At 46.7% G+C, this 23,046-nt stretch overlaps 1 protein-coding gene and 1 long non-coding RNA gene across 4 annotated transcripts in view; one reads left to right on the forward strand and one right to left on the reverse strand.

Annotated features, from left to right (window-relative positions):
• Positions 1–23,046, reverse strand: part of TRIO (trio Rho guanine nucleotide exchange factor) — a 270,608-nt gene that overhangs the window by 8,694 nt on the left and 238,868 nt on the right. For 2 of the 3 annotated variants that reach the window (XM_028737945.2, XM_028737948.2), the window contains exons 42-51: positions 22,910–22,999; positions 21,186–21,278; positions 20,499–20,549; positions 20,034–20,111; positions 18,192–18,383; positions 13,598–13,775; positions 9,801–10,570; positions 6,735–6,982; positions 4,380–4,518; positions 589–616 (exon numbers count right to left, since the gene is read on the reverse strand). In XM_028737945.2, the coding sequence (XP_028593778.2) occupies positions 589–616; positions 4,380–4,518; positions 6,735–6,982; positions 9,801–10,570; positions 13,598–13,775; positions 18,192–18,383; positions 20,034–20,111; positions 20,499–20,549; positions 21,186–21,278; positions 22,910–22,999 (1,867 nt within the window). Of the gene's footprint in view, positions 1–588; positions 617–4,379; positions 4,519–6,734; positions 6,983–9,800; positions 10,571–13,597; positions 13,776–18,191; positions 18,384–20,033; positions 20,112–20,498; positions 20,550–21,185; positions 21,279–22,909; positions 23,000–23,046 lie in introns of those variants that run through there. The other variant, XM_028737949.2, reaches the window with a different exon arrangement.
• On the forward strand, positions 4,502–20,083 carry LOC114601014 (uncharacterized). Its single transcript, XR_003707723.2, has 3 exons — positions 4,502–4,620; positions 8,825–8,946; positions 19,958–20,083. It is a non-coding gene; the product is annotated as an uncharacterized LOC114601014 (long non-coding RNA).

Genomic DNA, 23,046 nt, shown 5'->3' on the forward strand with positions numbered 1-23,046 from the left:
CTATAGGCTGTCTCTTAACAGTTTTCTCTGTCCGGCTCTGACATGGAAATTAACTGAAAGTAGAGGGAGGAGAGGAGGAAGTGATGAAAAAGCTTGTCATGTTGGTTCCTGCCTAGTCAAGGGGGACGTGGACAATTAGTGCACTGTGTCTCACATTCTGCTAGGGAAAAATGTTATTTCTCAAATGCAGCCACTCCTCTTTTCCTGTGACAACGCAATGTTTCTCATGACTTAACCAAGATATTGGAGAAACTGTATCTCTGCTATTGCCTCTCTGATAAAATACATCTCTATATTTAAACTGAAAAGACTTTAGTCAGATCAGGTGGCTCACCCATCACTGACTACTGATCAGCACTAAGGCCCATTTCTGGTGCCTGCTGGTTTGGCCATTATGGTATGTAGAAAATGACTGAAGAGGGATTGCATCTACGACTCCCCAGACGTTTTGCAGCCTCATAGATATTTCCCTCTGCTGGCTTAGCAGGCTCACCAGCCGCATTTTAAATGCATTTTAGACTTCTTCTGCCTTTGTAATGAAAAAATGTATTTTCATGCTAGTGGCAAGTGAACTTAAACACAACTTACCATCATAAATGTAGTTGGGGTTGAGAAGCTGAAAAGGGAAGTTGAAAAATGTTAGCATTTTGAAAGTCTCCAGACATTTCTTAAGGACAATAAGGTTAAAAACTGAAGTCTTAACAACTGTCAACTGTTGACATAGACTGTGTGCAGTTGGTGCTCAATGATGTTGTAAGGTCAACAATCATCAGCATAGCCAGGTGTACTTAACATATCATGATCAACAGACAAGGTGGTATTTTCTATGCATTTGTACCAACAAAGCTTTTTCCACTACATTCCCTAAAATGGGACATTTAGAGACCAGCTGCGAGATTTTTATGCCAAAATGTTTCCTGAAAAGATAAAGCAGTACATTGCTGGCTGGGTACCTTTTCCTCCCCATGCCACCAAGAAATATCCCCTTTTCTGGGTCTCTGAAGACATACCAGATTACAATGCCCCCTGCTCCTCTGCAGATCTAATCTCCAGGTACAATTCAGGCAGGATGAAAATCTTTTTACATTCCCTTTTCATTCAGCACAGGAATTGTGGAGTGCTCAGAATCCTGGTGGATCCATTGTGACCAAATATCATCTGTGACATCACCCAACCATGGTGCCAGTATGATGGCTCTATGATATTACAGTGGTACCTCGGGTTACAAACACTTTGGGTTACAGACTCCTCTAACCCGGAAATAGTACCTCGGGTTAAGAACTTTACCACAGGATGAGAACAGAAATCGTGTTCCAGTGGCATAGCAACACCAGGAGGTCCCATTAGCTAAAGTGGTACCTCAGGTTGAGAACGCTTTCAGGTTAAGAACGGACCTCCGGAACGAATTAAGTTCGTAACCAGAGGTACCACTGTACATGATGATGTTATACAGAGAGAATTTTATTCGCTACAAGTCTAGCCCAAAGTATTCTCACCTACAATGGTTCAGAAATGCTCCCCCCCCACACTTAAAGTGAGTAACAATTCCATCTATTGTTCTGTTAGAGCTGTATGGAAGTGATATTTATATAACAGTTTGTCTTGATAATATATATATATATATATATATATATATATATATATATATATATATGATATTGATAATATATTTGACTTGAGAACTGCCCTTTTGGGGGGTACTGAAAATGTTCAAAATGGGGTGTAGAAGTATGGATCCGGATTTATTGTAGGAAGTCATGGGAAAGGGATTTATTTTATATTAAAGCTTTGTAAACTTTTGGAGGCTTCTGTAATGCCCCTGTGGTCTATTATGGATGTTGCATCAGATAAACAAAATTCTGCTGGAAAGAGATGATTTATCTCTTCTTACATAATCTAATCAGGGGACGCGGGTGGCGCTGTGGGTAAAACCTCAGCACCTAGAACTTGCCGATCGCATGGTCGGCGGTTCGAATCCCCGTGGCGGGTTGCGCTCCTGCTGCTCGGTCCCAGCGCCTGACAACCTAGCAGTTCGAAAGCACCCTCGGGTGCAAGTAGATAAATAGGGACCGCTTACTAGCGGGAAGGTAAATGGCGTTTCCCTGTGCGGCTCTGGCTCGCCAGAGCAGCTTCGTCACGCTGGCCACGTGACCCGGAAGTGTCTGCAGATAGCGCTGGCTCCCGGCCTCTAGAGTGAGATGAGTGCACAACCCTAGAGTCTGGCAAGACTGGCCCGTACGGGCAGGAGTACCTTTACCTTTACCTTACATAATCTAATATCCTAACTCATGGTAGTAAAATTACTGTCAATACACTGAGGAAACGGTTGTTGCTACTACTGCTTCTGAAAGGATTAATTAGGACTCAGAAAAGATGCTTCTTTTAACTTCTGAACTGCGGAATGATGTTAAAGGCGGTTTGGCCAACATAGGGCATGTGCACTTCTGCCTTAAAACTGCTAACAGGTCAAGAGCATTTGTTGTTCTCTGAGCAAACGGTTGCTTCCTGTGAGCTCAACCTGTGTGTTCTGAAAGTTGACTCATGCACTCCAGAAAAAATGAAAGTGAGTAATCTTCTCTGTAATAGAACTCCCTGAACAAAGCTGACCGAGCTTTATCTGTACCATCTGCAGTCTCTTTGTGCATTTTGCTGTTCCATAAGGAAGGAAGGGGTTTGTTGTTAAAAGCGGGCAGCCATTCAGTGTGCAGAATGCACTGAACGAGCCCCATCGGTCGAAACCTTGTGCAAAGATGACTCTGGCTTACACAATGGGGGCTTCTCCCTTCCTTGCCACTGTGTCCCTTGAAATTGGCTCAGGGACAGATGGGGGCAGGAGAAACCCCAGAACAGCACATGAGCAGGATGGGAGTGGGGTGGGGATTGTTTTGCCTGGCAAGCTGCTGAATTCAACCATAAGACAACGTACACCTATCGTTTTCCAACATGAGGTCCTTAGCAATGCACAGACGTAGCTACTACAATTATGAATTATGGTGCTGGAGGAGACTCTTGAGAGTCCCATGGACTGCAAGAAGATCAAACCTCTCCATTCTGAAGGAAATCAGCCCTGAGTGCTCACTGGAAGGAGAGATCGTGAAGCTGAGGCTCCAATACTTTGGCCACCTCATGAGAAGAGAAGACTCCCTGGAAAAGACCCTGATGTTGGGAAAGATGGAGGGCACAAGGAGAAGGGGACGGCAGAGGACGAGATGGTTGGACAGTGTTCTCAAAGCTACCAACATGAGTTTGACCAAACTGCGGGAGGCAGTGGAAGACAGGAGTGCCTGGCCTGCTCTGGTCCAGGGGGTCACAAAGAATCGGACACAACTAAACAACAACAAAGCTACTACAAGGTGTCTACTGTTCTTGTTTAGGCTGCAAAACTTTTATTGGTTGTTTTGCCCCTACTCCTTTCCTGAGTCCAGCCATCTTTTTTCCCTCATGAAAGCGTTCCCCCATTCTTTCCTCCCAACACAAAAAAATACACTGCTATAGTCAACCCAGGCTTTCACCCTTTACCTGAGAATACCTACATCAGAGAGTTCCTTCTCCTGACCCCAGTTCCAATCTTAAACCTTCACTCCTACTACCTATCCCCATATGAAGTTTTCAATCACGGCTCTTTGTTGTTGTTGTTGTTTAGTCGTTTAGTCGTGTCCGACTCTTCGTGACCCCATGGACCAGAGCACGCCAGGCACCTCTGTCCTCCACTACCTCCCGCAGTTTGGTCAAACTCATGCTGGTAACCTCGAAAAAACTATCCAACCATCTCGTCCTCTGTCGGCCCCTTCTCCTTGTGCCCTCCATCTTTCCCAACATCAGTGTCTTCTCCAGGGTGTCTTCTCTTCTCATGAGGTGGCCAAAGTACTGGAGCCTCAGCTTCACGATCTGTCCTTCCAGTGAGCACTCAGGGCTGATTTCCTTAAGAATGGATGCATTTGATCTTCTTGCCGTCCATGGGACTCTCAAGAGTCTTCTCCAGCACATGGCTCTAGTTGCATGTTAACGACAGTTTTTGAAATACAGATGTGCAACCCACCATATTTCTGCAAGAATCCTGCTAGCTGCTATTCCCCCCCCCCCCCTTTAAATGGTATCACATTTACAGAGCAATCCTAATAAGACTGAGTTTAATGGGATTTACTCTCCAGTATGTAGGTTAGCCTGACCAGGGATACTCAAATCTGAATTATATACAGTTGCCCTAAAACACAACATGAAAACAGGTCTTTAGCACTTCATATCTCTAGTAATGAAAGGTAGAAAAGAACTCTGGTGCAAATGTATTTCAAGTAAAAAAAGTATTGTTAAAGTGAGATACTTGTTTTACTGTATAGGCTAAGAACGACTAAGAACACAACACGAGGGAGAAAGGTTACCTTCACGGAAACCTTATTGGCAAGTCCATCTCGAGATTTACGGTAACCATTTTCCAGCTTGCCTTCCCTTTTGCTGTCTTTATCCTTTTTCTCAGATTTCTTCCTTAGACGGAGTGCTGTGTGCCAAGATGACGACTTCCTGAAGCCAGAACACAACAGCATTGTGATTAGCTGGACCCCTGCCTTGGAAAACATTCGAACATGCAGAAGGAGGAATATCTGACGGATAATCCACCAAACAGTGAGTATATGAACAAATGACTGATGAAACGACATGGTTCTTCTGGTGGCCTTGACACAAAGAGTATGAATTCTGTCTTCAATTTTACGGGAACAACTAGTTTGAGCCTAGTTCTTGCTGCATTTGTAAACCTGTGTCTAGGCTGCACCCTTTCGGACTGCAGGGCTCAGTTATTTTTTTCCATCCATACAAAAATGTTTTCTCCCATAGAAAACTATATACCGGGGGGGGGGGGGGGAATTCGAGCTCAGCTTCCTCTTTCACATGTATGTTTTTTTATTTTGTGGAAAGATCAATTTATTTTTGCATGAGAAAGCGCTCTGTTATGTAGGCTCCCATCTGCGTCTAGCTTCAACCACTCCAGATTCTTCACCTCAGTGAAAACTAGGCCGCAGACTTACCTTTCCACTAAAGAAAAAAAGGGGGGGAAACACCTTTGACTCCACAGGCCTGACCCATAGCTGTCAACCGTCCCTTATTTGGCGGGAAACTCCCTTATCCCAGCACTGTGTCCCGCTGCTGTCCCTTATTGATGATGTCCCTTAAATTTCCCGGGTTTCATGTTCGCCCGACTCGGGAGGGAAGCAGCGGTTCGGGGTCCTCCGCCGTGCCAGAGAGCGCATACATGAGCTGCCGCGTCTCCACCTCTCCCTTTCTGCCCTCAGGGGCGTGTCGTGAGGAGATGGGTGGCGGCGGGCGGGCAGGCAGGCAGCCCCTCTCTTGCGAGACTTCTGCCGCGCTGCCAGGGGAAGCCGGAGGTGGCAGTGGCAGCGGAGGAGGCGGCCTGAGGGAGGAGGAAGAGGAGGGGATGGGGAGGGATGCAGAAGGGTGGTGCTTCAGCGGCTGCCGCGGCACCGCAACTGCCTCATGCCGGGCTTGCGGGCGGCATGCGTGAGAGTCTCTCTCCCTCCCTCCCCCCCGGGCGCGGAAGGGCCGATGGAACTCCTTGCGCCAGGATGACGGCAGCCCCGACGTGCTGCTTAGCATACCCTCCAACCAGTGCAGCATCCCTTTCATAACTCTATTTTTATAAATCATTTGTCCATCCATAGTTCAAATTTTTACTACAAGTTTTCTGTCAATCCTACCAATGTATGTAACTCTTTACAATAGCTTTTCAACTACTGTATTTTTCGCCCTATAGGACGCACTTTTTCCCCTCCAAAAATGAAGGGGAAATCTGGGTGCGTCCTATGGGGCGAATGCAGGCTTTCGCTGAAGCCTGGAGAGCGAGAGGGGTTGGTGCGCACCGACCCCTCTCACTCTCCAGGCTTTAGGAGAGCCCCAGCGCCAGCCCCACAAGGTCAGGGGACAGAGGGAGGCGGAACGCCGCCATCCCACTGTCTCCCGAAGTGGTTTGGAGGCTGACGGCGGGGAGACCCCGCCGCCAGCCCCGCAAGCTCCGGGGACAGTGGGGAGACGCAGCGCCTCTTCCTGCTGTCCCCGGACCTGATCTGAAGGTGGGCGGCGGGGAGAAGAGTGCTTCTCCCCGCTGCCTGCCCCGCAAGCGCCTGGGGGGAAAATAATTTTTTTTTCTTTATTTCCCCCCCAAAAAACTTGATGCGTCCTATGGGCCGGTGCGTCCTATGGGGCGAAAAATACGGTAAATTATAAACTTTCCCCATTCTTTATTAAAGAGGTCCTCTTCCTGGTTTCTAATGCGGCCTGTAGGCTTTGCCATCTTGACGTCGTTCATCAGTTTTGTCTGCCACTCTTCTTTGGTTGGAGTTGTAGACCCTTAGGATCATCTAGTCCAACCCCCTGCAAAACACAGTCAGTTGCAGCCAAACAGCATAGCTCCATCAGTGGCGGATTTATGCATAAGCTAAGCCAAAATCCCTTATTTTGGCTGCTGATCCCTTATTTTCGAGGCTGCCGGTCCCTTATTTTCAAATCTAAGTTGACAGCTATGGACGGCCTGACCCATCTCTGCCTCCTGGCTTCCCTCTTCTTCAGATACACTTCTTCAGATGTGTATCTGAAGAAGTGTGCATGCACACGAAAGCTCACTAACTTAGTTGGTCTTTAAGGTGCTACTGGAAGGAAAATTTTTTTTTTTTTGTTTTAATCTTACCAAAAACGTCCACCTTAAAAGGAGCACCCAAGACACTTACTTCATTGTTCCATCGGGGTTCTCAATGGTGACTGCACTGGTATGCCCCAGGACATAGCCGGGGATCCAGCCCTCGGCTGCGGGGCACTGGTCAGTGGCGGCTCGGAACACCAAAAACATGTTCTGTTGGTTGCTGGCTAGAATTTGCACGACTTCTCCTTGGTAGACATTAATCTCATCCTCCTTCACTGCCGTATAATCGTGTGTCACCAGCATGGTGGAGATATTGCTACTGCTGCTACTTTCACTCTGTCGGTGAACCAATCAGGTAGAGAGAGGAAAACAAGGAGGAAAAAGGAGACAGTTTACAAAAATACCGGGGAGGAGGGGGAGAGAATGCCTCTCTTCCATGACATTAGCGCCTAAGAATAATCATTTCAATAAGCTTGTATTAAAATCAAACCTTTACACGAACCATATGAGTACTGAGATTTTTCAGAATCTAGATAGACCCCAAAGAGCTGTAATCTAATAAACAGAGCAAGTAAATTAAACTGATCAGTAGTTGGAGGAGGGCTTATGTTCTTAATATCCCATCAATAAGTGTGAACCTGTGGTTTTTATGTTCATGCACTAATCATTTAGCCTCCTTTCTTAAGGACAGGAAAGGATGCACATTTGGGCTTAAGAAAATCTCTGTAAACCTTCCATTAAACAAACAAGCACCAGCCTGTTTACTCATCAGGAGCTTAAAAGCAGCATCCAACAGCAGCTTAAGATACTGGTTAGTAAACCAACATTAAATCTCAGTTCCCCGTTTCAGATGCAACAGGGAATTGCAATTTAAAATAGCCAAGTTAAAGCTGGTGAGTAACAAGTGGTGTGGGACTGACACTACCTTCTGGTGTAATAAGCTATGGTTTAGTGGGATCATTTTATCAGAAATGGCTCACTAAGTCACCTTACACTGTCTTTTCTAGAGTTTGTAAGCTGCATGCCCTGCCCATCCCAGGGCTGCTAAATTCATTCTGTCCAGAAAGCACTGGATAGTACCTATTCTGGGCTCAAGCACACCAGATGCCTGAACTATTTTAAAAAAAACCTACATTTTTTTATTTGGCTGAAATCAGAGATTGGCAGTAATTTAACAAATTCACAGATTCTGCAAAAATGACTTGGGGACAAGATGTTTTCAGCCACTGATACAGGGAAGTATGTCATTCCTTTATCCCAATACAATATCTGGAAAAGGAAAGTTAATCGGGGAAGAAATATACTGCTAAGCCTAAAGGGGAAGGTGGCGTTTCCATTAATGGTGGGATTCCAATTTAAAATGTTCCTGTTTGCTGGTGAAATGAACAGTATCCACCTTTAGTGAATGGGTGGTGGAGGGACAATCATTATTTCCCCTATGTGTAAGAGTCTAAAAAAGATTTTTTTAAAAAAATTAAGGCAATCTCCCTTGAAATAACTGCAGAGTCCTCTTAAAAGATTTGTTTTGCTTTAAATTTAAGCCACTTCTGGCAATTTGCCTGATGCATAGTTACACTCTCGAACCCAAGACAGCTAGTTCCTAGTATGAAGCTATCTGCAGCACATTTTCTCCATATGGAGAAATGGCATTTTCGCCCCCCCCCCCATGCAGCATATTAAGAGAACATAGAAATACTACCTTGAACAGCCCCATCCCTTACAGTGAACAACCTTTTTTTTTACGCTGGCTGCCAAGCTGACATTTCCCTAAGCTAAGAAAACAATTTAAGGAGGTATGCCAAAGCCAAATCAAATAAATATAACAGGAGCTCAGAAACAGAACAAACATGCAAAGCGGAATTTCTTACCCTACAGCTATGATACAGTGAGTGAAAGAGGAAATCAGAAGAGGTCTACATTGTTAAAAAATATTTCAACCAAGTAGTGCATGCTTTCAAGAAAGGTTCTGAAGGCCAAGTGATGTGCGATCAAGGTTGTGCGGAAGCTGTGAAAGGAGCTGAAGAAGTGTACCACACACTTAAATTGGGGTGGGGTTAAAAGAGTGTGGTTTTAAGACCAGCATCGAGTTTGAGGATGCAACTATTGCATCCCCCCCTGAAGAATGATTATTCTGAAAATAACAATAGGTGTCCTTTGACTGCCATGTTGCATTTCCAGATTGGCAGCTTTAAAGAAAAGGAGCCGAGGTCTGCTGGCTGACAACCTGATCTTTCCTCGCAGAGTGGCTGAAAAACGAAATCTCCAGGTGGCCCAGTGCAGCGCTTCTTAGAGAACAGAAGGTATTTAGCTTGGAGGTTTGATCACGGTAGCCTTCTATCTGTGTGCACTAAGTGTATTTATCAGGATTAATTTTTGTGATGCTGGAAGATTCCTTGACCAGGTACGGATTTTTAAAAGACAGCAAGTCAACAGAATGCTTCAGCTCAACCGAAACACAGGAAGCGCTGCCTAACAGAACCTCCATGTTCTCTGAATACTGGATGTCGGAGAGTTCAGGGGAGAGGAGTGGAGTGTTGAATTCATGTACTGCCATGTGGGTATCTTGGGTTCATTTGGCTGGCCAATGTTGGGAACAGAATGGATCTTTGCTTTGATCCAGCAGGGTGATTCTTATTTTCTTCAAAGTCTCGCTGGGGTGGCACGGGGTGTGAATTGTATGCATGTATGTGAACAGGAGGGGAATCCCTAAGCAAACCTGCCTATGGAAACACAGGTGAGGCGCGAACTGAGCTCCACCAGGGCAGCTGTACACAGAATGTTAATTTGTGCCTTCGTGTTAGAGGGAGAGGAAGCCAACAGCAAGTTAGTAGAAACCAGACTAGCAGATTTTTTTCCCCCTCCCAGCAGAGGTGGAAGTCACATTTAGAGTTAGAAAGGTTTTCTTCGTGTCTGTATACATACTGCAAGTTTACGTCTTATGTATACACACACAGAGGCGACATACGTTTCTACTGAGATTTGCATAGAAAGACTGGGAGCGACTGATTATTATTATTTCAGAGCAGCGGTGCAGCACCAGAGAGCCAGAAGTTAGTACGGAGAATGATGGCAACGCACAGGAAGGGAGGAGGAGCATGGGAAGATTTTTTTGTTTTTAGAGGAGCTCGCAGGATAGAAGCGCTCCAGCTCTTACCCCATTACTCTGGGTGGAGTGTACTGACTGCTCGCTGGTCGAGGAACATGTGCTCATGCGGTCTGTGTCCTTGCTGTGTGAAGAGTGGCGGTGGACCTGGCGCTGGAGGGAGTCACTGTCCCCGGGAAAAGTGAAGGAGCCGGGGCGGCTGACAGGGGATGCTGGGATGGAGCTCCAAAAGGAGCCCTTCTGCAGGGGGCTGCTGGGAGGAAAGGCTTCCTTGCCAAAAGGAGAAGGGAAAGTCATTGCGGGAGGAGAGTTTATTGGCGAGACGGCTCCGGGCCTCGGTTTCCCCAGCGCCAGCGATCCCACGCTGCTCCTCGAACGGATCTCCTCCGAGTTCCCGCGGCATTCCCTCTGATCCGCGTCTGCCGAGCCACAAGCGCTTCCCGATGCCTTCCGGGGGCTCTCCATCGCTTTCATCTTGGGGATCTTCTCGGGTTCTCTCTCTGGAGCGTTCTGCTGAGCGTTTGGTACCGGGTGCCTGCCTGCCTGGCTAAGGCCAGCCTCTAGGGTGGTGGTGGTGTGGGGAGGCAGGGAGGAATTGTGAATGGACATACCTGACATCTTGTCTGCCTCTGCTTGGACTGAGGCTGCAGAGGAGACCAGGACTGGGGAATGGTGTCGGACCGGCTGCGGGATCCGGGAAGGCCTGCTACGGCTGGAGCTGGGGATTCCAGGGCAGGTGCTAGGGCCACTGCTATTGCTGCTGCCGCCGCCGCCACCAGGACCACTGTGGTTCCTCTGGTACTCGATCGGTGATGTCAAGGCTGAGAAAAGCGAGAGGGGTTCACACAAAAATGGAAGGCAATGCAAAGCCTGTTGTCAAACAGGGTCTCAAATTCAATTGCCCCAATAACAGTACAGTCAAACCTTGCCTCCCGAACGCCTCCGTTTTGGAACATTTCGGCTCCCGAACGTCAAAAACCCGGAAGTAAATGCTCTGGTTTTTGAACATTTTTAGGAAGCCGAAAGTCTGGCGCAGCTTCTGCTTGAGTGCAGGAAGCTCCTGCAACCAACTGAAAGCTGTGCCTCGGTTTTCGAACATTTCGGAAGCCGAACGGGCTTCTGGAATGGATTACGTTTGACAACCGAGGTTTGACTGTATCTTCTTTTGCACAATCACCATGTTTTTTGGCAGGTATTACCGTATTTTTCGCACCATAGGACGCACTTTTCCCCCTTCAAAAATGAAGGGGGAATGTGTGTGCATCCTATGGAGCGAAGACAGCATAGCCCCGTGACCCTCTCCCGGCTGGAGAGGTGACATGCAGCTATGGCAGGAGCCTCTTTAGCCGCACGCCATCTCTCCAGCTGGGAGAGTGCGCACGGGGCTAAAGAAGCCCCCCGCGACCCTCTCCCGGCTGGAGAGGTGACATGCGGCTATGGCAGGAGCCTCTATAGCCGCGCGCCTTTGCGCTGCTCCCCGACCTGCTCTTTGGGGCTGGTGGTGGGCTTCCTCCCGCCAGCCCCAAAGAGCAGGTCGAAAGGAACCTGAAGCCTGGAGAGTGAGAGGGGTCGGTGCGCACCGACCCCTCTCGCTCTCCAGGCTTCCAAGGTAGCCGCCTGAAGGCATCTGAACGCACCTTAAACGGCACCTTGTTTTAGAGGGGGAAAACAAGAGGGGGGAAATTCTCCTCCTCTCTGCGCAGTGACTCCTGCCGCTTCGCTGAAGGGGCGCTGGGCAGAGAGGGAGAGATTTTTTCCCCCTTGTTCTCCCCCCTCTAAAACAAGGTGCGTCCTATTGTCCGGTGCGTCCTATGGTGCGGAAAATACGGTACTCACACCATTATTCCCAGATAAAGCCAAGCAACTTTAAAGCAAATATATTCATGGCAGCAAAAAAATCTGATGTATTTGAAAAGGAACACAATACTGTTTATGAAACAACTGTGATTAAATTAACATTGCGTTGTGTGAGTTGCTGAATTACAGTATGGACATACTATGGACAACTTCTTTGTCCAAGAATGTCGAAGTGAAAGCATATCGGTTATTTTTGCTTTGATGATCTATTTATATGAAATAGTGGGATTATAACAACCATGTGAATAATTTTGGGTGGATGGAAAAAATGGGATTATCTGAAATATGTATCTGTAAATCAGACAATGGTATCTAGGTATTTTAAACTGAATAAATTGTGGAACATTATTTAGGTTATCTGTGCTAAAAAGAGGAAGTCAGGGCTGGACAAGATACTTAGCAGAAGTTCTTAAAAAAAGGAAGCTGGACATCCACTCTCGAATATAATTATAATTAACAAGCAAGGTAAGCAAAATGACAGGACAAACCATTACATCTGGCTTTTAAAAACTTAGCTTCAGTGTGATTCTGCATGGAAGGTTACTGGGAAGGAACTACAGTGGTGCCCCGCAAGACAAACGCCTCGCAAGACGGAAAACCCGCTAGACGAAAGGGTTTTCCGTTTTGGAGGCGCTTCGCAAAACGAATTTCCCTATGGGCTTCCTTCGCAAGACGAAAGCCCATAGGGAAATCTCCGGGACAGCGGGGAAGCGCAGCGCGTCTTCCCCACTGTCCTCGGACCTCCTCTGAAGGCTGGCGGTGGGGCGGAGAGACCTCCTCCCGCCGCCAGGCTTCGGAAGGCTGTAAAGCAGCCCCCCGCGACCCTCTCCCAGCTGGAGAGGTGATGTGCGCCTATGGCAGGAGCCTCCATAGGCGCCCGTCACCTCTCCAGCCGGGAGAGCGCGCGCGGGGCTAAAGCAGCCCCCCGCGACCCTCTCCCAGCTGGAGAGGTGACGGGCGCCTATGGCAGGAGCCTCCATAGGCGCCCGTCACCTCTCCAGCCGGGAGAGCACGCGCGGGGCTAAAGCAGCCCCCCGCGACCCTCTCCCAGGTGACGCGCGCCTATGGCAGGAGCCTCCATAGGCGCCCGTCACCTCTCCACCCGGGAGAGCGCACGCGGGGCTAAAGCAGCCCCCCGCGACCCTCTCCCGGCTGGAGATGTGACGCGCGCCTATGGCAGGAGCCTCCATAGGCGCCCGTCACCTCTCCAGCCGGGAGAGCACGCGTGGGGCTAAAGCTGCCCCCCGCGACCCTCTCCCAGGTGACGCACGCCTATGGCAGGAGCCTCCATAGGCGCCTGTCTCCTCTCCAGCTGGGAGAGCGCGTGCGGGGCTAAAGAAGCCATAGCCCCGCGACCCTCTCCCAGCTGGAGAAGTGACGCGTGACTATGGCAGCAGCCTCTGAAGGATGCTACGAAGCCTGGCGGGGGGGCGGAGAGACCTTCTCCCCACGCCAGCCTTCGGATGGCTGTCCTGAAGACTTGGGGTGGGAGAAGGGTTTTCCTTCCCACCGCCAACATTCAGAATGCTGTTCTGAATGTTGGCGGTGGGGAGGAAAAACCCTCCTCCCACCGCAAGCCCCGGGAACAGAGGAAAAGCGCTGCGCGCCTTCCCCTCTGTTCCCGTACCTGTCCTGAAGGCTTGCGGTGGGGAGAAAAGCCCTTCTCCGCACCGCCAGCCTGGCAAGCGGTTTCCATAGGAACGCATTGATTTTCAATGCATTCCTATGGGAAACCGTGCTTCGCAAGACGAAAAACTCGCAAGAAGAAAAAACTTGCGGAACGAATTAATTTCGTCTTGCGAGGCACCACTGTAAAGCCTCTGACAAAAAGCTTCCACAAGGAATGCAAAATTATTAGCTCCGTCAATGAACTCAAAATACGGAACCGTGATGGAGGGGGACTTTTAAAATAGCAAGACACAAGGAAACCGTCTGGAGAATTAGATTAATTCTGAAACTTTAGTAGGAAGTAGAAATGAAGTTCACTTTACCATTTAGAAAATTACGCTGGTTTTCCAAGATTTGGTTGATTTCGTGGATCCACATTTGGCGGACTCCTGGACTGGTGGAATGCAAAACAAAAGTCTCCATAACATCACCTGCCCTTGACGTTAGTGCAAATTTACAGGGATCGTTGTCTATGTTTTCCTCCAAGCACAGGCCACTCACCTTCATTAAAAAGAAAAAGGGGAAAGCTTTCAGAAAATGCCAATTTCATCTTTTTGTTACTACTTTTGATCAGATGGCATGCGGTAACCTAGCAGGAGCACCCATGTCGAGGAATTCCCAATAAAGACCACTCTGCGAGAAGGTCACAACTGTACACAGCCAACACCAGAAGGGACCCCAGAAGGGGCACTAGGAATTGGAGGACTTGTTGCACCAGAGCCAATTGGCACCGGAACTGGGGATGTAATGCTCATTTTTAGTCCATTTTGTCCACAGCCCAGCCCACACAAAGCGTCAAACAACTAATCCAGAATGCGGCAGCTAGACTGGTGACTGGGAGTGGCCGCCGAGACCATGTAACACTGGTCCTGAAAGACCTACATTGGCTCCCAGTACGTTTCCCAGCACAATTCAAAGTGTTGGTGCTGACCTTGAAAGCCGTAAATGGCCTCGGTCCTGTATACCTGAAGAAGCATCTCCACCCCCATCGTTCAGGCCAGACACTGAGGTCCAGCTCCGAGGGCCTTCTGACAGTTTCCTCCCTGCGAGAAGTGAGGTTAAAGGGAACCAGGCAGAGGGCCTTCTCGGTAGTGGCACCCGCCCTGTGGAACGCCCTCCCAACAAAGAGAACAACAACTACCAGACTTTTAGAAGACTTCTGAAGGCAGCCCTGTTTAGGGAAGCTTTTAATGTTTGAGGTTTTATCATGTTTTTAATATTCTGTTGGGAGCCGCCCAGAGTGGCTGGGGAAACCCAGCCAGATGGACGGGGGTATACATAATAATTATTATAGTCATGTCTTACCGTCTTTTTCGCCCTATAGGACGCACTTTTCCCCCTCCAAAAATGAAGGGGAAATCTGTGTGCGTCCTATGGGGTGAATGCAGGCTTTTGCTGAAGCCTGGAGAGCGAGAGGGGTCGGTGCGCACTGACCCCTCTCGCTCTCCAGGCTTTAGGAAGCTATCCGCAAGCCTGGGGAACCCGAAGATAGCAGCCTGCTGCCCGAAGCTGCACTGAAGCAGCGTGCCCTGGGCAGATATCCACAAGCCTGGAGAGCTCCCGCCGGGTTCCCAAGGCTTGCGGATAGCAGCCTGTTCTGGGGGCTGGGGTCGGGGGAAGCTTGGGCTTCCCCAGCCCCACGCCTGGGGGGGAAAATAATTTTTTTCCCTTTATTCCCCCCCCAAAAAACATAGGTGTGCCCTATGGGGCGAAAAATACGGTAATTTGAAGTCCTCAAGCAAATTTCACTAGCCTCACTAGACAGCCAGTGTTATGTTAATCATTTGAAACAGCGTAACAACAGCCTGACAGCAAAGAAGGAAAAACACACCCTCTCTTAAGTTTCTAAAAACTTCCCTCCCTGCTTGCCAAGGGAATTTCTGACTTGCCCCTGCTCAACTGGCTATGGAAGGCATAGAAGAAGCCATTTGCGCTTTGACACCTGATCACTTAGTGATGAGGGGGAATTGCTTGAAAGGCTTCAAATATACCTAGAAATGAGAAAAAGTGCTAAAGCAGGGAGCAGTTGTGCTCAACACCAAACGAATGAGACAGTGCCTCTTATTCTCAGCATTCCACGTGTCCCAACAGATTTGTCATTATCCAAGCAAAGTAGGAGCAGCTCCTCTATGACTGTAACCCATGCCACTCTGGTATGAAACATAAAAGTGGGCTGGTGACCTTAACATGGGAACCCTCGGCCCCATTTCAAAGGTTAGGAAAGCTGCAGAATGCAGCAACAGGGAAATTTGTTGCAGGGGACAGTCAAAGGAGGAGGATATCACAACAGCCTTGTAATTAACAACTTGCCTGGTAGATGCAGGTGACAAGGAAATTCATGCAGGTAAGTGAGCATGATGGCAAAGGAGGGAGGGGTCATGCCATTCCTTCTGTTCAAGCTTGTTTGGTTTTTGTACTGGCTGCAGAAAAAGGGTGGCTCCTTCTTCCATGGACAGCAAGGAAACAGTGGAGTGCACCAGTCCTCTTGGGAGAAGGCAACTTTTAAAACTAGCATGTATTTCCATGCTTACCTTCCTCTGTCTGTGGCCAGCATGGCGATAACAGGCTACTAATCTCTTAAAGGTAAAGGTAAAGGTGCCCCTGACTGTTAGGTCTAGTCGTGGACGACCTTGCTCTATAGGCCGAGGGAGCCGGTGTTTGTCCGCAGACAGCTTCCGGGTCATGTGGCCAGCATGACTAAGCCGCTTCTGGTGAACCAGAGCAGTGTACGGAAACGCCATTTACCTTCCCGCCGGAGTGGTACCTATTAATCTACTTGCACTCTGACATGCTTTTGAACTGCTAGGTGGGCAGGAGCAGGGACCGAACAACAGGAGCTCACCCCGTCACGGGGATTTGAACCGCCGACCTTCTGATTGGCAAGCCCTAGGTGCCGTGGTTTAACCCACAGCGCCACCCACATCTAGTCTCTTAGTCTCTTAGCAGACTAATAACTTTTTGTGCGGGCTCTTTTGCAAGGCTGGGCTACAAAACAATACAAGATGCTGCCAGCGACTATGAACAACCCCTTTCAGTCCAACTTTCATCTCAGGTTAACATTTAACAACAGGCCATTTGCCAACTTGCACCTGCTCCTCTTAGCTCAGCTGAAACACACAGTAGTTTTGCATTAAGTGTGCTGCAATGGCTAGAGTTTGGCAAACCAAGAATCAAGTCCCCACTCAGTCACGAAGCTCTCTGCGGTGGCCTCGTTTGAATCGTTTTTCTTTCAACCCAACATCCGTCACAGGGCACTGGTGAGAATAAATTGCTGCTCTGTGCTCCCCGGAGGAAGGGAGGGATTCATAAAATTCCGTTCCAGGTTAGTTTGCCGACAAACTAAAGAGCTCTCTGCAGCAATTTTTGGAGTGACCAAGTACAGCTTGGGATCTTGACTCAAGTGTGAACAAACAACTCAGAAATCAAACTCGGGAAGTCATTCCAACAGATGAGCTAATAAAGAATACAACATCTTCACATCCAGTTTGTGAAGTGAGTTGTTGAGGCCACCTGGTGGGAAAACACACATTGACAGCTTCCAAGTATCCCCGCAGCGGGGTGCGCTCCCGTCGTTCGGTCCCAGCGCCTGCCAACCTAGCAGTTTGAAAGCACCCCCGGGTGCAAGTAGATAAATAGGGACCGCTTACCAGCGGGAAGGTAAACGGCGTTCCGTGTGCTGCGCTGGCTCGCCAGATGCAGCTTGTCACGCTGGCCACGTGACCCGGAAGTGTCTGCGGACAGCGCTGGCTCCCGGCCTATAGAGTGAGATGAGCGCACAACCCTAGAGTCTGTCAAGACTGGCCCGTAAGGGCAGGGGTACCTTTACCTTTATGGTGAGATAAAAGTGAACCATACTGGAAAAAGCAGGGAGGTCAGGGGCCTGATCACAATATGTGTGCTATGGACACACAAAGGGGAGGAGGGTGTACTGCTTCACGGAGTAAACCTTCATGGAGTTTCAATATAAACATAGATATTGATTTACATCTGAGATTAATAGATGAACAGTGGGAATGTGCATGAATAAAATGGGGTTTGGAAAAGCACACCAGCACAGAAAACAGGTAAAGGAAGTACAACCATCATTTGCAGTTGACATATGGGGTTGAGCAATGTTATGTTTTCATAAATCAATGAAATTCTTTATGTCATTAGACAGGTACATCGTTCGCAAGACGCCATCTACAGTTTCCAGACTTACTATGGGGTGGTCCAGCATTCTAAATGCTGGCATACCTGACTGGAACAGTTTTGATATTATTCACTTATAAAGCTTTGCCAGACACATGAGAAATAGCCTTTTAAAATTTGACTCCTAATCAACTGCATTTTGCAATTAAGAGAAACCACACCTGACTGTGTTCCAGGCCTTTTGGCTGGTTTGCTCCTTTTGGCTGGTTTCCAATTTCTGGATATAATAAGCATTTGTGCTGCAGCCAAAGTAGGCAACAGAAGTTAATTCCTGCTTTGTAATTCACTTAATTTCTCTGAAAACCATTTCCTAAAATCCAGTCACTTGAGGGAGGCACTTGAGGGAGCGCTCCCACTGTGCTCAGGAGGCTTCGCTTCACTGGAGAGGGAAAGCGGCGCAGCGCCCCTTCAGTGAAGCGGTAGGAGAAACGGAAGGGGCACAGGGATTCGAACCGTCGACCTTCTGATCGGCAAGTCCTAGGCTCTGTGGTTTAACCCACAGCTAGCCTTTCACCTCCTGATCATTGGTATATTTTCACTAAGCTTTGAAATAAACCCTTTCCCAGTGGTTTTTGCAGAATCAGGAGATTAATCCCAGAGGAAGGGGACACCCCCCCCTTTAAAGAGACTATGAGCACAGTTGGATTAGAAACTGTTGTCAAAATGGAATTGAACCCTCCAGCCTACTGCATAACTAAAAAAAAAAGACATATGCAGAAGACTTACCTTGATACTGTTTTTAAATAAGAATCCTGGCGTTGAGAAGCCTTTCTTTTTATCTAGTGGTTCACTGAATATAACAATCTGTTCAAACAGGAACACCCGCCTTTCTTTGCAACGTGGCAAGAGTCCCGTTTCCTGATCTGTAACCATGAACGTATCTTGCAGCAACAGCTTACCCTGGGCAACAATTTTACCCTAAAAAAGAGAGGCCAGAACAAGTTGAGTCAACCCTTTTTAGTCCATCAGCTGAAACAAGTCTGATGAATGTCGTTTGGAACGCTGGGCACCTTTCCAGTTAGGAGTTTGATCTGGCCTTCCACAAATTGTCATGCAGATCTTTTTTGGTTGGAAGATTAAATAAGAAGAGTTTGTTTTAAGAGCCTCTGCGCATTCTATGCTGAGCTTAGGGGTCTGCTCTTGTCGCCAGTTCACTTTGGTACTATGGTGTTCTGTTAATGCCTGCTTGTTATTAACTGATAAACTGTGGACCTCTTTGGATAACTGGGTTATTTGAGAGGCAATACCTCTAATTTGTTGGAAGATATGCTCAACCGTTCTTGCAATTAGAGTTAATTGGGTGCTCTCCCTACTTGTTATTCCTTCCTCTCTAAGCGGCACAGGATCAACTTGCCCCATTGCTGGATCCAGTTCCAGCTTAAACAAGTGGTTATATTACCAAAGAAAGTATGGCTGACAACGTTTTTACATTCCACATGGCTACGTTACTGAGAATTAGTGCTGCTCTCCGATTCAAACTATATCTACATTATTACAGTGCTCTGCTAAATTTATCCCTGAAGGACTGTAGCCTGTAGAAGACCGAAGATGGGAATCCAAAGGGACATGTGACTGATTAAAAACAACAAAATAGCAGAAATAGTGGGATCAATACAGTTAAGGTTATAGAAAGAAAACCACACAATCTCTCATGGTCATCAGGAAGACTTTTCCCATTCCATGTGATCATGGGTTGTGTGCACACTTCCTTTGGGACACATCTTGAAATGTCACAACCAAGCAGCCCCACCCGTTAGCAAATGTACAATTTAGTGGGGTTCAGGAATGCAGCTCCTTACCTCCATAGCTGTCAACTTTCCCCCGTTTTTAAAGGGAAATTCCCTTATTCCAAATAGGATTCCTTGCAAGAAAAGGGAAAACGTTGACAGCTATGCCTTACTTCCACCTGATGTATATCATCGGAGCCATTATTACACAACAGCCACGTGAATTTGGGCTCACTGCATTATCTCTGCACATTATATACTGTCTCTTGTTCAAACAACTGTGACATCCAACATGCATAGGTCAGATGAGAACAGGGACTAATCTACATTGGTGAGTTATAACGTTAAAATGTGTTATAAAAATGTAACACCAGAGGGAGCTGTAGAGTAGCGATGTGTTGCCAATGGGAAATTGCACTGGGAGCTATTTTTTTAATAGAATTTTCCAGATCAGTGTAGATCCAGCCCAGGTGCTCTAGGAGGATAAACAGGGACATGGACAAGAGGCCATGAGTTCTAAGTTTGGGTGCAAGCCTACAGGGGCATGGTTCCCTGTACTATTCCTAGCCTTATGCTCTGCCCACCTGCCAGCATTACAGTTCAGGGACCTAGCAGGGGCAAGCGAGCGAGAAGGCTACTTCACAATGGTCTGTTTTCAACCTCTAACAAGAAAAAGGCACTTTAATTGGATTTTAGGAGTAAATTTGAAGCTGAAACAAGTCCAAATGTTAAGAGTACATGCACTTATTCTTAAAATGCTTCCAGGTGACTCGAAACCAGATTGTAATGGGAGGATGCTGTTTGTGAAGAAAAAGGTGCCCAAACCCAAGGAAGGACTTACATCAAATCCTTGTAAACGACCAACATTCATCATGTCGTTGCACCGTTTTGGGACTATACACATTACTTCTACAGCCCTCTATTGAATCAAGAAAGAGAGAGAGATTAGAACAGTCAACTGTGCAATGCCTTTTAGTTATTCTTTTCAGATTCTCTAAGGTGCCACTTCCAAGATTGATTGCCCACATCAAAGACGCAGGCTATATAATAAAATTTGTTGGGAGACTGCTTCTGGGAACACCCTGCCCCTTCCTGTAATCTCCATGACGAATTCTCCCAAAGTGATGGACCTGCTGCTTTAACCATTAATTCCAGAATAAATGCAATGTGGAAAAACAAAAACAGAACAATCAGTGTGAAGGAGGTCCACAGACTGCAGACAGATACAGAAAGAGTCCTATAATTCTGCTACAACAGCTGTCTTGATGCTGGCATAAATATTTAAGAAAGCAGTATTTCTAAGTACCTCTAATTCTGTTGTATCAAGATTAGCTTTTTTGGAGTACTTAAGGAAGTCCTGCAAAGAAAAAGAAAGAACTATGAGTTGACATCTTCCATTAATATTATATATGTGTATGCATATATATTGGGCAGTCCTGATGATCAGAAACTGCTGATGATCATAAAATGTGCATTTATCTACCATCCCATTTTGGGACTTCTGGGAAGCCCTGATGTACAGCATATCAGAAATAAAATGCTTAGGTGAAGAAATTAAACAGTAAAAAGGAAGTGTGTTTCCTGACTGTCCTTCAATTGTTTTGCATATTTTACTGTGTTTTTGTTTTATATGGGGCTTTAGGCTGTGTATTTTATGGTTGTAACCATATGTTATAAGGGAGGTAAGAAATCTAACAAAACCAAAACAAATGTTCTTTTATTCACAAGTAGCTAAATCCCCACAAAGGGCTCTGCTTTCTCTGAAATTGGCAAACAGAGGAAATGAAACATTTTCAAATCAGAATTAACACTAGTTATTTACTATTTCCTGTTGCATACTTATGTAAACTACCTTAGCAGACACACAGTGTTCCAACAAAAACAAAGGACATTTGTGGGTACTTTCTGAGAAATATCTGCCTATATATCTTATAATGTTCCAAATGCTATACAGCAATAAAAACCCCAGCCGAGAGCATTCAAAGTGCCTTACCTTTAGTAGCAATTGGTATTTCATAATTCTTTGCACTGGTTTTATCAGCAAGTCGGTGAGCTGAAGTCGGTGACCCAAACGTTGCTTCAGGTCCTAATAGTAGTAAAATAAAAGTTCAGAGCAGATCCTGTAACTCTCTATATTGAGAGGAAGTATCATCAAGGAGGCTAGTTTTGATACCCACTCTAATACAGATTTCCCTTCAGGATTCCTAACAGTTTCCCTTAGATTAACTCTCTAATTTACTTAGCAAAATGAACTGTTAAAAAGAAGAAGTTTGCTTTTCAGTAGGGCTCACGCCTTCCCTGACTTCGTTCTATCCACATCCCAAAGAAATCTGTTGAGTCTCATCCCCTTTATCCTGTCTGGGCCTATCATCCCTCCTGTTAAAGGACGACAGTTATTCTTAGGTACAGTGGTGCCTCGCAAGAGGAAATTAATTCGTTCTGCGAGTTTTTTCGTCTTGCGAATTTTTCGTCTTGCAAAGCACCACTGTATTAAGTCTGCAGTAATTTTAAGAAGTGGCCCCAACATTCTCCAGAAGGCTACCACACCGCGTGCTATGAGTTGCTCCTCGAAGTCAAGTTGCAACTGCACCTCTAATGCACCCTGGGTATTAACGGTTTTAAGAAAAAGGAAACAAACCTGCAAGACGTTTCCGTCTTGCGAAGCAAGCCCATAGGGAAATTCGTCTTGCGAAGCAACTCAAAAAAACAAAAACCCTTTCGTCTTGCGAGTTTTTCGTCTTGCGAGGTACCACTGTACACACAGCCAGACCACCTATGGATGCCAAACCTGGGGGCTTACATTTTAATAACTTAAACTTTAATAGGAAAGGGGGATGATGGTGGCAGCAACCTCAGGCCAGCTTGGGAACAAGAAAGACTCACTTTGGCCCTACTGAATTTTCCAGACTTTGATTGGTTGGCAAAAGAAGGATGCAAAAGTAAACTATTCCCCTGGATTGTCAGTTGGGCTAAAACTAGTTTTCTATTAACACTTGATGCTCAGTCAATACAGGGGCATCATGTGTTCATACATATCTAGGGACCAACACCTATCCTTGCTTGTACCTTCAAGCTGACAGAATCAACACCGTAAACAGAGATTTAGCCACATCTGAATAAGTAGTAGTCTCTATTACTCTTTGTTTAAACCAGTGTTTTCCCAAACTTAGGTCTCCAGCTGTTTTTGAACTACAACTCCCATCATCCCCGACCACTAGTCCTGCTAGCTAGGGATGATGGGAGCACCATCCAAAAACAGCAAGAGACCCAAGCTTGGGAAACAATGGTTTAAACTTTCCCCCTCATTTCAATGTCTTTGGCCTGATATGTGAAAGCAGCTAGTGATTTGAATTCAGGTTGCTATGACAACATCTTAAGATCCAGTTAAACGAGTCGATGTCACTCGGCTTCCTGATGTCTCACAAGTATTGTATGGTAAAATCACAAAAAAACATGATTCCATGCTGTAATTCACCTTGAAGCGGAATTTGATGTACAGAGTTATTAAACCCTAGAGCTAACTGGGGGTTGAGGGGGTGGAGAGAGAGTTTATTCATTTGGTAACAATAAACTAATTTCGATCTCAGCCACAGATCCTGAGAGAGATAATGTCTCAGAGACTGCAAAGAACAAGAATTTTTGGAAAAGATTATGAGTATATTTCTTCTGCCCAGAAAGAGACAGCCAACCCCCTTCTCCCCTGCCTTTGGCACTTACCTCAAAAAAAGTATCAATGTATTCCGAGACAATATGCTCAGACTTTGGTTTGTTTTGGCAGTAAACTATGTACATGTGCAATCTTCTCTCCTGGAGCAGAGGGGAAAGAACAAGGATGTTGTATTTCATGAAAACGT

This window comes from Podarcis muralis, chromosome 8, assembly GCF_964188315.1.
Source record: "Podarcis muralis chromosome 8, rPodMur119.hap1.1, whole genome shotgun sequence".
In the NCBI taxonomy this organism is placed as follows: Eukaryota; Metazoa; Chordata; class Lepidosauria; order Squamata; family Lacertidae; genus Podarcis; species Podarcis muralis.